The sequence below is a fragment of the Onychomys torridus genome, chromosome 9 (assembly GCF_903995425.1).
Source record: "Onychomys torridus chromosome 9, mOncTor1.1, whole genome shotgun sequence".
Classification (NCBI taxonomy): domain Eukaryota; kingdom Metazoa; phylum Chordata; class Mammalia; order Rodentia; family Cricetidae; genus Onychomys; species Onychomys torridus.
Window position 1 is genome coordinate 75,080,409 of NC_050451.1, and position 13,533 is coordinate 75,093,941.

The 13,533-nt window shown below is 37.6% G+C and overlaps 1 protein-coding gene across 1 annotated transcript in view; it reads right to left on the bottom strand.

Annotated features, from left to right (window-relative positions):
- Positions 1-13,533, bottom strand: part of Diaph3 (diaphanous related formin 3) — a 483,673-nt gene that overhangs the window by 399,573 nt on the left and 70,567 nt on the right. Inside the window, 1 exon segment of the mRNA XM_036199401.1 lies at positions 10,734-10,838. Coding sequence (XP_036055294.1) covers positions 10,734-10,838 — 105 coding nt within the window.

Below are 13,533 nucleotides of genomic sequence, written 5' to 3' on the forward strand. Positions count from 1 at the left end.
ATAAAAATAATAATAAATTTAAAAAATAAAAAATGTAGGGGTCGATTTTTTTAAAATCAAGAGTTGACACCAAGTTTGGAAAAATACAATAGTTAAAGCACACTCTTGCAAGATACCAGAACATTCCTCAATGAGTATGCTAAATTCATTTATAAAGGATAAAATAAAAGGGGTTTAAGATTATAGTTAGAAGTAGAAACAAAAGTATAATTTTCAGTACAAAAAGGGCAAACTACAAAAAGGGTTGGAAAAATCTATGACATTTCACAATTTTTAAAATTATGTTAGCAGGTAATATGTAGTCAACCTAAGAATATCTTAGAGAAAAAAAAAAATGGTGTCTTCTGTTTTTTGCCATAAATCCACCAGGGTCAAATACAATAAAAACCAAGAGATAACAACAAGAAAACTAATTTCACATTTTAAAATGCAGGAAAGTTTTTCAATGAAACATTTATATTAATTAAACTTCCAATTTTCAAATTGGAAATAATATTAGTATATTATATATAAAAATAAGGGGTCAAGGTTTACAAGCATAATGGCCTAAGACTTTTTAAAACTACTGTGTCATTTTCTAAAATTCTAAACGATTACTAATCAAAATAAAGACATGAAGCCAAGAGCTTCTGTTACTAAGTGCGTAGACTAAGTAAAGAAGATGGACAAATAAACCAACTCATAGAAAAACAAAGCCAAGAGATATAGAAAGGACAGGTTCTTAGTCCCTGGAGAACTCACATCTGGACCTGCCAACATGGCCATCCTGTAAGATGCACAGCCAGTGGGATCTGTTTTCTGTGAGTCACTTCCTAAAGCAATGAAGGTAGAATAAAGGGGTAATAAAACATGCTACAGAAAAAAGGTATTTTCGTGACATCACTAAGGACGTAAACAGGAGAAGTAAATAAACTGAGTGCTCTAAGGTTCTGGAGACAGCCTGCTAGTCATAGAAATGGAAGACCAGGCTACAATATTGAGAAATGCCCATTGTGGGAGCTACATATGTCTGTTCCTATGAACTTAATTCTGGGAATGCTAAGAACTAATTTTTCTTTTCTTTAATGACACCAATGTTATATTGGCAAATATCTGTGACTCCAGAACAGAGGGAAAGGATTAAGACGAGAGACACACTGAGTACATTGGGGCTAATGTGTTTTGTCTAGCCTAAATGGTGAGCTACAGGTTCAATGAAAGACCATATCAAAAAACAGAGGTAGACAGCATTACAGGAGAAAGATACCCAACACCATCCACTTACAACCACATATGCATACACAGTGAGATGCTGAGTGCATCAACATATGCTCATACATATACCACCACACCCACACACACCCACACACACACACACACACACACACACACACACACACACACACACACTACGGGGGCAAGGGAAGACAATTATATTCATTCTTAGGAAGGGCAAGTTTAGAAATCTGTTCAAAGGGACTTGTTTCAAATTAGGTGTGGCAGGCAGGGATAGCACGCACCTTTAATCCCAGCATTCAGGAGGCAGAGCCAGGAGGATCTCTGTGAGTTCAAGGCCAGCCTGCTCTACAGAGAAAGATCCAGGACAGGCACCAAAACTACACAGAGAAACCCTGTCTCAAAAAATCAAATTAGATATGGCTGAAATAACTTATAGGCCTAAACATATATTGCCGACATTATATTCAAAGACAAGCAGGTAAATATATATGCTTCTGAGAATGCAAAGTGTATTTTTATGATGCTCAGCATTATTAACTTTATATTCAACTTTGTATCACAGATGTGAATCACAAAGCTTCTACCATAACATTTATTCATCCAGTCTCATTTTCTACTTTTACTTTGAACTTCAATAAAACAGGAGAAAGGCAAACTATTAGGAGACTTTTAAATGCTGCCTCTCTATCACACACGCACGCACACACCTGTAAACTTTTGTAGTTCTAGCTAGTCCTTGAATTTAATAATTTGAGTTGCATTTACTACTCCTAAAAACAAAGTATAGGCCACATGACAGAATCAAGTAAGTTTTTGTATATAATTGTAGAACAAAGCTTTAACTTGTACCATCTTTGAAAAAGTGTATTCTTTGTTTCCAGTCATTAATGATGCTATTCTTCAGAACTTTTCAGTAATTTTAGTTTCTTAAATATGTACTTAAATGGTTCCCTGCTATTTTGGTATTTTACTTTACTATGGGACTGAAAGTCCCAATGTCCATAACATTTTACAATGTTATAGAAGTTAATGAGCATAATTACTTAAACCATGGATCAATTTTGAGACAAATTGAAAATGAGCACACCATATACTCTATTTCATCTTGTTAAAGTCTGCCTAATTTACAATCTAGTATGCTACTTTTCAAACAAGTAGAAATTCTTCTTTTGTGTTTTAGTAGTGAAAGCAGAAGCCAGGAAGGTGGAGTCCCACCAACAGATGCCTGTAAATGCTTTACTCCAGCCTGTTCGCCTTGCATCTCTTTTTCAACCTGAAAGTTTAGGGTCAAGTAATGTTGCATTTTCCTCTACCAATAGAATATTTTTTTTTTATTGAAGTACAGACACAAAGAACAGATAAAGCCGATTGGTAGAAAAATAAAATAATGGAAGGAATAATCAGCATCAATTCTTGTTGGATAAGGATACCACAGAATTACATACTTCAAACTAATACATATTTATTTTAGGTGATTCAGGTATCTACATAAGGGGTCACACATTACTTTTCATGTTTCTGAACCATTTGAAAACAGAAGGTGATTAAAACCTCTCAGATGCCTAGGAACCCCATTTACATGGAGTACATCATGGTAATTTTTTTAAATGCATTCATATTCAAATCTGAGAACCATGATTCTTAGCTCATCAGGCCTGCTTAATTGCACTAACATCTGCAATCAATTTAAATTTTTTAAGATATTCTTTCACAGTGCTTGAAGTGATTTCATGCTGTGATAGATTTAACACACTCACTAATTTATAGACACACACAAGCAGATGAGACCTCTTTTTCCATGGGTGAGGTACAACACTGAAGGGCAGTCTCCATTTCCCACCTAATCAGGATACAGCAAATGACGCATGCTGCATGGCTTACTGGAACTACATGAGATGACAGTCTCATGCAAGCGTAGCAGAAAGTCAAGCTAAAACTAGCATTTCATCTAAATCTATTTGTAAGTCATGGACCATTTAGGGGTTTGATGAGAGTTTGCAGATGCAATAAACTGCAAACTAGAGCTACCAGGTAAGTTATACAGAAAAAAAATGGGTCTCCCTCCATCAATCATTACTCCTCCCCAGAAAATGGAGGAGGAGGAGGAGATGAGGGAACCATTTTTAACCTAAATTACAACTTCACATACAACAAAGAAAATCCAGAGGACTGGAGAGTCTGGGTACATAGCAGAGGTACTGTAGTTCTGGAAGCTTCCCGGGTTCTCACAGAAAAAGACAAAATTACTAAATAGTGGTAATTTTAAAAAAAGGATAACACAAGATAACAATGCAGTCCTCCAACAATTCCAAATTAAAGTAGTTTGAGACACACCATCAATTGCCACAAGGCCTGCAACATTATCAAAACCTGACATGAAAAAACTAAGGAAGCCAACCAAGTGATGGCAATCAACTCAAAATGGTCCAGAGAGCTAGCAGCAGTTTCAGTGGCGCTTGAGGAGTTTGGTCACTGACAAATGTCCAGGAGTTTGGTCTGTGGTCATAGGAGTGGACTACACAAGCCCCAGAAAAGATTTGAACAGGTTGGGCATCAATGTTCCATGAACTCCCAACACTCAGCTCCCTGGGTTCCCAGTTGGAATGGGACTCTACCTGGATCAGAAGATGCTGTGAATGGAATCAAAAGTAGAACAATCCTAAAGAATGAAAGACATCTGTTGGCCATCACAAAATGGACACCACGTTTACTTTGAGTGGTAGAGCTTTTGTTTGGGGTTTGTTTGTTTTTGTTTGTTTTTTTGTTTGTTTGTTTTTTGTCTTAATGATCTTTTTGTTGTTATTCATTGTTTTGACTTCTGCACTTTGATTTTTTTTGGGGGTAGGGTTTCTCTTTGAATTTTCCTTCTTTTTGTTTTTGAGAGGATGGGAAGGAGAACATGAATTTGAGTGGGCATGGAGTAGGAGAGGATCTGGGAATAGTTGAGAGAGGGAAAAATACGATCAAAATATACTACATGGGAAAAAATGTAAATACATATTTTAATGTAACAACTTCAATATGAGCTCAGACATTCAGCAAATACAGAAGATAAGAAACAAATATTTTAAAAAGAAAAACTATGGATTGAAACAAAAGAATTTAAATAGAAAAGATTTAAACAATTTTTGTAATTAAACAAAATATTTAAAAATTCACTTCAGGGTAAGAAATGAGATAACTGTTTCCTGTTTGGACTATGCATAATGTATAGATGCCAATCTTGAAATGTTTAAGAGATAAAAATATCATTTCATGAATAAAAACCAAAATGAAAGGACTATAAGAATAAAGAGGTCACTTGGCACTCAGAGCTGGAATCAATGAAACATTGAAATCATAATAAGATCAGATGATGAAAGTAGACAGGAGCCAGGCAGTGGTGGTGCACGCCTGTAATCCCAGCACTCGGGAGGCAGAGGCAGGTGGATCTCTGTGAGTTCAAGGCCAGCCTGATCTACAAAGCGAGTTCCAGGACAGCCTCCAAAGCTACAGAGAAACCTTGTCTTGAAAAAAAAAAAGAAAGTAGACAGGAGGCGGGGCCCAAGGAATGGTAGAGAAAAGCGTTATTAACAAATACAATTTTGTTTCAAAGTACCAGAATGAAACCTAATACTGCATATGATTTTTAATTTAAATACAATTATATCATCCCCCCATTCCTCTCATCTTAAAGATTTTTAAAAAGAAAAGCACAGATCATGTGGGAGAACATTTACTAAGATATAATCAGTGATTGATTCCAGGATTATGTTTGGTCTTGACAGGCATACTGTGCGTATTGTGCTTATTCTGTTTGAATTATAAGCTTGCATTGCTTTATAACCAAATGCAGCACAAACCTGTGAACAAACTCAGTAATATTTAGGAAAGAACGTTAAGCTACCTGAACTTTTCTAGTAAAAGCACTGGAATCCGGACAGTCACACAGAAACCAGGTGGACTAAGAAAGGTGAGCCCAAAGTTAGAGGCAGCAAGCAGACTTCCAGGGAAACTCAGAAGCAAGCCACTCCTCCTCACAAGGAGCTCACGTGGTAAATGGGTCTGCTTGCACTTCTGTGGGAAATAGCTTGGAGTCTGCAAGGGAGCAGTTCTCAACCTGTGTCATCTAACACCATAGGAAAACATAGATACTTACATTACAATTCATAACTGTAGCAAAATTATAGTTATGAAGTAGCAATGAGATAATTTTATGGGTGGGAGTCACAAGAACATGAGAATTAAAGGGTCACAGCATTAGGAAGGTTAAGAACCCACTGCCCTATGCTTCACTGTTCAATGGCCATAAATTACTACGACAACCATGGATGGAACAACATTGGAAGAATCTTCTCTCTTGAAAGAATAAAAAGGCGCAGTATGTGCCTTATTTTTAACAATCTTTTGTGATGGGGAAAAAGGAATCTTTTTTTTTTATTTGTGTTTTAATTTTACACATCAGCCATGGGTTCCCCCTGTCCTCCCCCCTCCCACCCCCACCCCCATCTTCCCCCCAGCCCCTCCCCTCCATTCCCATCTCCTCCAGGACCAAGACTCCCCTGGGGATTCAATTCAACCTGGTGGATTCAGTACAGGCAGGTCCTGTCCCCTCCTTCTAGGCTGAACAAAGTGTCCCTGTGTAAGCCCAAGGTTCCAAACAGCCAGCTCATGCACTAAGGACAGGTCCTGGTCCCACAACCTGGATGCCTCCCAAACAGTTCAAGCTATTCAACTGTCTCACTTATCCAGAGGGCCTGATCCAGCTGGGGGAGTAATGAAGGGCAAGGTTTGAGGGAAAGAAAGCTTAGGGGAGCAGGAGATCCCAGCTGGATCAAGAACAGAAAGGGAGAACAAGGAATAACAGACCATGATAAAATGATGACCACATGAGAACAGGAATAGGCAGAGTGCTCGAGAGGTCCCCAGAAATCCACAATGATACATCCTCTGTAGACTGCTGGCAATGGTCAAGAGAAAGCCTGATCTCACCTAGTCTGGTGATCAGAGGGCCAAACACCCTAACAGTCGTGCTGGAACTCTCATCCAATAACTGATGGAAGTGGATGCAGAGATTCTCAGCCAGGCCCCAGGTGAAGCTCCAAGTGTCCAATTGTCGAGAAAGAGCATGAATTGTTGAGACCAAGATTGGAAAAAGCACAGGGACAAATAGCCAAATGAATGAAAGCACATGAATTATGAACCAAAGGAAAAAGAAATCTTATTGGTATAAACCCTATTCTAAACCAAAAATGGTTAACGCATTCTTTAATTGTTTATAACTTCATCTATGGTCTCCATGGCCTCTCTTACAGACTTTTGTTATCAATCCCACGAAGAATGTTTAACCTGACTATAAACTCAACCAACCACAACAAAATAAGCCCTAATATAAACACCAGAATCACAAACCTACTGTAATATGCACAGTCCAAAGAGAAAGAGGAGAGAAGTCCAGGTGCAGCAGCAACTTGGTTAGGATGTGTCCCCAAAGCCTCACTAACCCACTTACGGTCCAGGACTCTTGGTGACAGAACCATCAGCTGACGATGGCTGGAATATGCTGCAAGCATTTAAGGGAAGATAATTTCTGAAGAACTGCATTTGTACTCACATATATTTATCATTTATGTGGTACATTGTGTTTTAATTCCTAGTTTTCTTAAAGACAATCCTTAGACATAAAGAGGAGATATTCCTGTGTATTCTCCCAGACTTTCAATTTTTCAGATACTACACTACTGGGAACTGTGAATCATTCCCCAATTTGCCTGTCTAATCACATCTAGTTTTAAAGTCTGACCCTCCAGCTATGTAACCAAACAGAAACCATGTCTGCATTTTCTAGAAGACCCTTCTCCACTGACCATGCTAAATGGCAGGACCAAGAGCTGCACACAGGGCCTTGCAATATCAGTGTCAATTATGCTCGGAGGACATACACTGTGCAAGGGGATTTTACCATGTTCTTTTGAATGGAATGGCAATTTCTAGAATAGAACAGAATTAGAAATCACCCACATCAGTCAGTGCATGTGGCTGGCCCATCAGGTCATTTAGAGAAGCACAGAAAACCCAAAGCAACTTACATAGGAATGTACATTATTGCATAATTATATTTGTACTGGGCCCAAGTCATTGCTCCATAGTTCTATCCTCAATTTATCATGAAACCTCCTGCAACTATGGCCACTCCCAGAAAATGATAATCTCCCACCTTAGGATCTTTAAATCCAGGAGAAAAAGATTTCCCAATAGCCACCTATCAAACTTGCCCACCATACTACTTGAACCACATGTCCACATCCTAGTAAGTTATGAAAAAGCCAATCTGCCATTGTCAATTCCTAATATGACCCTACTTAGTAAAATTTTAATAATGCTTTTTTTTTTTCTTTTTTCTTTTTTTGGTTTTTCAAGACAGGGTCTCTCTGGATAGCTTTGTGCCTTTCCTGGAACTCACTTGGTAGCCCAAGCTGGCCTCGAACTCACAGAGATCCGCCTGGCTCTGCCTCCCGAGCGCTGGGATTAAAGGCGTGCGCCACCAATGCCCGACAATTTTAATAATTCTTGACTGCAAAATTTCAGCATAACTATTTAGCAACCTAAATTCAAACTTATAAAGTGTTGTGAATGAGTTAAGTTTAATGTTGTTGGGTTTTTTTTTTTTCTCCTATTCTAAGAAGTAACCTTGTTAGACCTTTTTGGGTTATTATTTGGAAGCATGTTTTGTCTTTTTGAAAACTTTTTTATTATTATTTATTTGTGTGTAGAGAGGGGATGAGTTGGGGTCCATGGGTATGCCACATTATTTGTGTGAATATCAAAGGACAACTGGAACCAAGATCATCAGGCTTGGCAGCAAATGCCTTTGTCCACTGAGCCAACTTGCTGGCCTCTCACAGCATTTTGAAATCAATTTATCTGCAGATATAATTATGAGTTTCAAAAATTGGTTAAGTTTACTCACAAAAAAAGATTCAAATCAAATTCATAATACAAAATTCTTAATAAACATATGCCTGACACAAATTTCTTGATCTCTGTAGAGAGACCTATGGTGGTGGTGTACAGATGGCTATGGCTCACAACCTATAAATTATGAGTCTAATAGTGATCTGCCTTTCTCAGTAACTTTTCAGCCATCATTAACACAAACAAAATGGCAGGACAAAAATGTGAACACTAGCGCTAATAAAATGTGACTCTACTTGCAGAGCAGGATTAAGTGGCTGGTCAGCTTGAACTTTCCAGAATGTTAATCACCTGTCAAGTTATTCAGGCCGCTCCTCGCAAAAGCAATGATATTCTACACACTAATAAGTGAGTTAATGCTACACTCACACTCTAGATAACTCGTCTATTTCAGTCCTGATTATTTAATTACCTCATTCTTGTAAATAAATTCCCCTTGGTTCAAAATGATTAGAGGACTAAAGTTGTAAATCAGTGAATGAAAACTTAAAGAACTTTACAAAGTTCAAGTACAGGTGATCTTGTCTTGTAAATCTTTATTTTCTCCAATTCTAGATTAAAATGCACTAATACACAGGGTTTTCTGCGCCCATTGAAATTTGTACAACTTATCCTACATGGTTGTAGCTAATAAGTTTAGTCTTGTTAGATTTAAATTTTCCTAACAGTCATCATCCCTAGCTACTCCACATGACAGAATTCACCTACCCTGCTTTGGGTTTAGTACATTATATCTCACATGTTTTACCTATGTATTTAAGTTATATGTTGGCCAAATGGTTCCACTAACACACAATGACAAGTGTACTTTGGAACCCATCTCTGTTGTCTAGAATCTTGGCTAACAAGTATTAACACCCAATAAACATGTCTTTTTAAAAATGGGGAAACACCCATAGTAAATCTGTGTTACATGATACTTTTCTATATTTTATTATGATAAATTTGATATAACAGTATAATGTGCTAAAATGATTTCAATTGCAAGAGTAAGCAAATAGCAAGAAAACTAAACAATTACTAATATCACAGAGGTAGTCACCAGTGTCAAATGTTTTAAAACTGGAACAAACAACTTAATGGTGATAGAATGCCTGTATGACACAGGAATTGTCATTTTACAGTTAGAAAAAGTGAAAATCAAAGAAGTAAATTAAGATGTCCATGCACAAAAGACAAAAATAAAAAATAAAAAAAAAACAAAAACCTAACTCCTAAATGACAATCACGTACCTTTTAGGGGCAAAAGCCACTAATATCAGTGTCATAGCATCTGAATACAGAACCTATCGATACCAGGCTAAAAAAGACAAACTACTTATCATGACTTCTACAACTGAGGATGAGACTGCTACAACATGAGATATGTTTAAAAATTAAACATCACTTGAGTCTTTCTTCCAAAAGAAATACCTCTGAGTTACAGGCTGTCTACCAGATATACAGAAATAAGGTATAAATAACTTATAGTCTGGCCTTAGGTTAAAGTATCCCGTAAAAACCAGTGTGATAAGGAACTTCTTTCTAAACCCATTATAAATTCAGCCAAAACCACTCTCTATGGCCTTTCACTTCATGGCTGACCTCCTGTCATGGTTAATGTCAGTTGTCAGCTTAACACACTTTGGAAAGAGGGAACTTTACTTGAGGAAGTATTTTTATCAGATAGGCCTGTGGGCTTGTCTGTATAGTATTTTTTTTTTTTTAATTGTTAATAGATGGTGGAAGACCCAATCCACTGCGGGCAATATCATACTTGAGTACTCGGGCCTGGGCTGAATAAGAAAGCAGGCTGAGCAAGCCCTGGAGAACAAGGCAGTAAGCAAAATCCCTTCATGGTCTCTGTTTCCAGGACCTTGCCCCCAGGTTCCTGCCTTAGAACTTGTAAGCTGAGATAAACCCTTTGCACCCTACATTGTTTATGGTGTTTGATTACAGCAAAAACAAAGAAATTAGAACACTTCCATATTATATTTTTCATCCCATTCCCATTTTTCACAACTTCTATCAAGCTCATCTGTTTTTCAGTGAAGTAAATGCAACAGATTCTGTAGGCCAATCAGTGTCTTAGACACTTTGTCATTATTTCCGCTCCTATTCATGTTTCCCTGGAGAAATGGTCACTATGGGGAGATACAATGTTCTTTTCAATACTTACATTTGTAAGGTATTACAAGATGATCTTACCCATAGGAAATGCACACTATGGAAATAATTCTTGTGAATCCTAACTTAGATGGGTGGAGGAAAATCTGTCTCCAAGAGATCTGTATTACAAATACGATCCCCATGTGTAAGTGACACTGGAAATCAATGACCATCTTAATTCACTAGCAGTGAGACTGCACAAAACCCAAAACCAAACCACCACCCCCCGAAAAATTTAAGAGAATAGTATGGGAACTATCTTAAGCTAATTTATTATAATACTTGTTCTAATTATGCATTCAAGAGCCTTCTGATTGCAGCTTTGCACCAGCTCAAGCACTTCATTAGACAAATGCATTGTTTGCCACACTACATGCTGCAGCATTATTTTTCAAACTGACAGCTTTACTTACTGTCTTAGAAGCAGTATTAATGTACTGCATCACCATTTCCTTTTTGATACTGAAGTCCTTTTCCCGCAATGGTGCCTTTTTATCTTCATTTAAATTCATATCTTCCTGGAAAACACAATTAAAATGCCTGATTTTAGAATCTAAGTAGAGCAGCAGTTCAACATACACTCTATGAAACAGAAAAATCAATAATTTGTGACTAAAGCAGCATTAATTGTTTTGGAATGATTTCCACATGGTTCTGCCTGAAGGAAGGAGAGCTGGGTAGACAGAAAGCATTCTAGATCATTTAACAGGTAAAACACTTACCAGAAAAGCTTTAAATTCACAGTAGGCTATTAAAATTATATTCACATCACTATAGATAATTAGACAGTTGCAGATTTCTGCCTTTCATAAGGTCATTAGGATTCAAAATTTCAATATATTTATTTATTTTACAACAGCTGCACCTGAAGCTATCTTGTACTGTTTTAAAGAGATAATCTGCGTGCTACAAAAATAAAAAGTAAATAAGCCACCACCTCCCAGGATAGCTACAAGCACATGCATATCAAATACCTAATACTAATGCAAGAAAATGGCATAACAGTCTATGGTTTTAATCCTTTCTATCCATCCCTATGCAAAATAGTTAATTTACTGAATGATATAAAGAACATAAAAGTTGAATTTCTGAATGAATACAAGAGTTGGTGAATTGGAAGAAGATAAAAGTCTAAAATTTCTCAAAGGAACTAAGCATCCTATACTTTGCTATAAGACCAATTATGACTAATAATGCAAGTAGCCACATAAGCAGATGAATTGCACAAGTTGCCTAAGAGGTTGTATGGTGAAAGGTGGGAGGCTGAGGTAAGACAAAAGGCCTGGTGAAAAAGGACATCATTGATAATTTCCTCAGGACCCATGGCACACACACGATGATTCGTAAAACAACTGCATGTATACAAACTCTAGAACTACTTACTACAAATGAATACATAAAATCAGAACTTCAAATCACATATGCAATCCAGCAAACTAAATTTCTCCCAAGAATGATACATTCCTTCTTCAAACAAAGAAGATCATTCATTTATCTGACACAAAACAATTCTAGCGCATTAGGATAACAATTCCTTTCATTTTATCTTGATAGAAATATTTACAATGGATAGGTATGTTGAGCCCTAGGGAGGGTGAGGCAGAAGGATCGAGGTCAGCTTAGACTATACAGAAAGAAAGGAAGAGAGGGAAAGAAGGAAAGAGTCAGGAATTTTGAGATCTTAGAACTTCCAGTTTGACAGACTGACAAAAGGAATTAGTCACCCCTGCCCCTTCTTGACCTAGTTAGAAATAGCCAAGGTAAATAGCAGTTTATCTGCTTCCTTCCCCCTCTAAGCTAGTATTTCTCAATAGGCTTTACCCTCCCTCACCTAGGATTTTGAGGGCCAGCAAGATGGCTCAGAGTCTTGCTGCCAAGCCTGACAACCTGAGTGTGAGTTCAATGATTCACATGGTGGAGAGAAGTGACTACCACTCTCCACACATGCATCCATGTACACACACACACACACACACACACACACACACACACACACATATATGTATGTATACATATATGGGAAAATTTTAAATTTTTGGAATTCCTGGGGGACACTTGATTGTGGCAGTGACAGGGAGGCTGATATCACTCAAAAAGACAAAAGAAACATTCCTCAGTCCATCCTAAAGCACATAAAAAGGAGGTTGATGCAAAGAGATGCCCCTTTAAAAGACAGCTAAGTTTGTAATGGGGTTTGCTGTGCAAACCTGGAGACCTCTATTCAAATCCCTGTGTAAAAGAGGCCATAGAGTTGTCCTCTGATCTCCACAAGAACGTTGTGGTTTGGATGAGAATGGCCTCTATTGGCTGACAGATTTGAATGCTTGGTCACCAGAGAGTGTCACCATTTGAAAGGATTAGGATTAGGAAGTGTGGCCATGTTGGAGGAAGTAAGTGGGCTTTGAGGTTTCAAAGACCCATGGAGTCTCTCTCTCTTCCTCTCTTCCCTCTGCCTTCTCATCTGGATGTAGAACTCTCAGCTACTTCTCTAGCTCCATGTCTGACTATATGCTGCCAAGATCCCCACCATGATAACAGACTAAAACCTCTGAAACTGTAAGCAAGCCTCAATCAAATGCTCCCTTTTATAAGAGTTGCCTTGGTCGTGGTATCTCTTCATAGTAATAGAACACTGACTAAGACACAGATCATACACACACACAGACGACAACGACAATGAAAGAAATTATCAAGGCTCAGGCTCTAATCAATGGGATCAGACACAAAATAAAAAAACTGAAAGTAACATGTAAACTCACATAATAAGTAGTATTACATGGATTTAATGTACATTAAATAACCCAGAGATTAACTATTCCATAGGATATAGTTGCTCTGCCTTTTTCAACTTCTATCAACATAGTGCTTTGCTCCAGAATTATAGCACATGGATAACAAAAGAGGACACAAGCAATAAAGCAGACATTTGAGGAGTTCCTTGAATGGTCAGGCCAATTGACTCTATTAAATTTCACCATTACATGGTACAATATGGCATTATACCTAATTCTTAATTATGAATATAGATAACTCATTTTTATCTATAGAATACACTGGCCATAAATCAGGCATAAAAAGACAAGTACTGTATGTTGTAACTCCTAAGTGGATGGTAAAAGAGTTGACCTCTGAGGACATACACAGTAGAAGAGTGTTTTGCCAGAGGCTGGTAAAGATAAAGGGAAGAAAGAAAGCTGGTTAGAGGTATAAAAT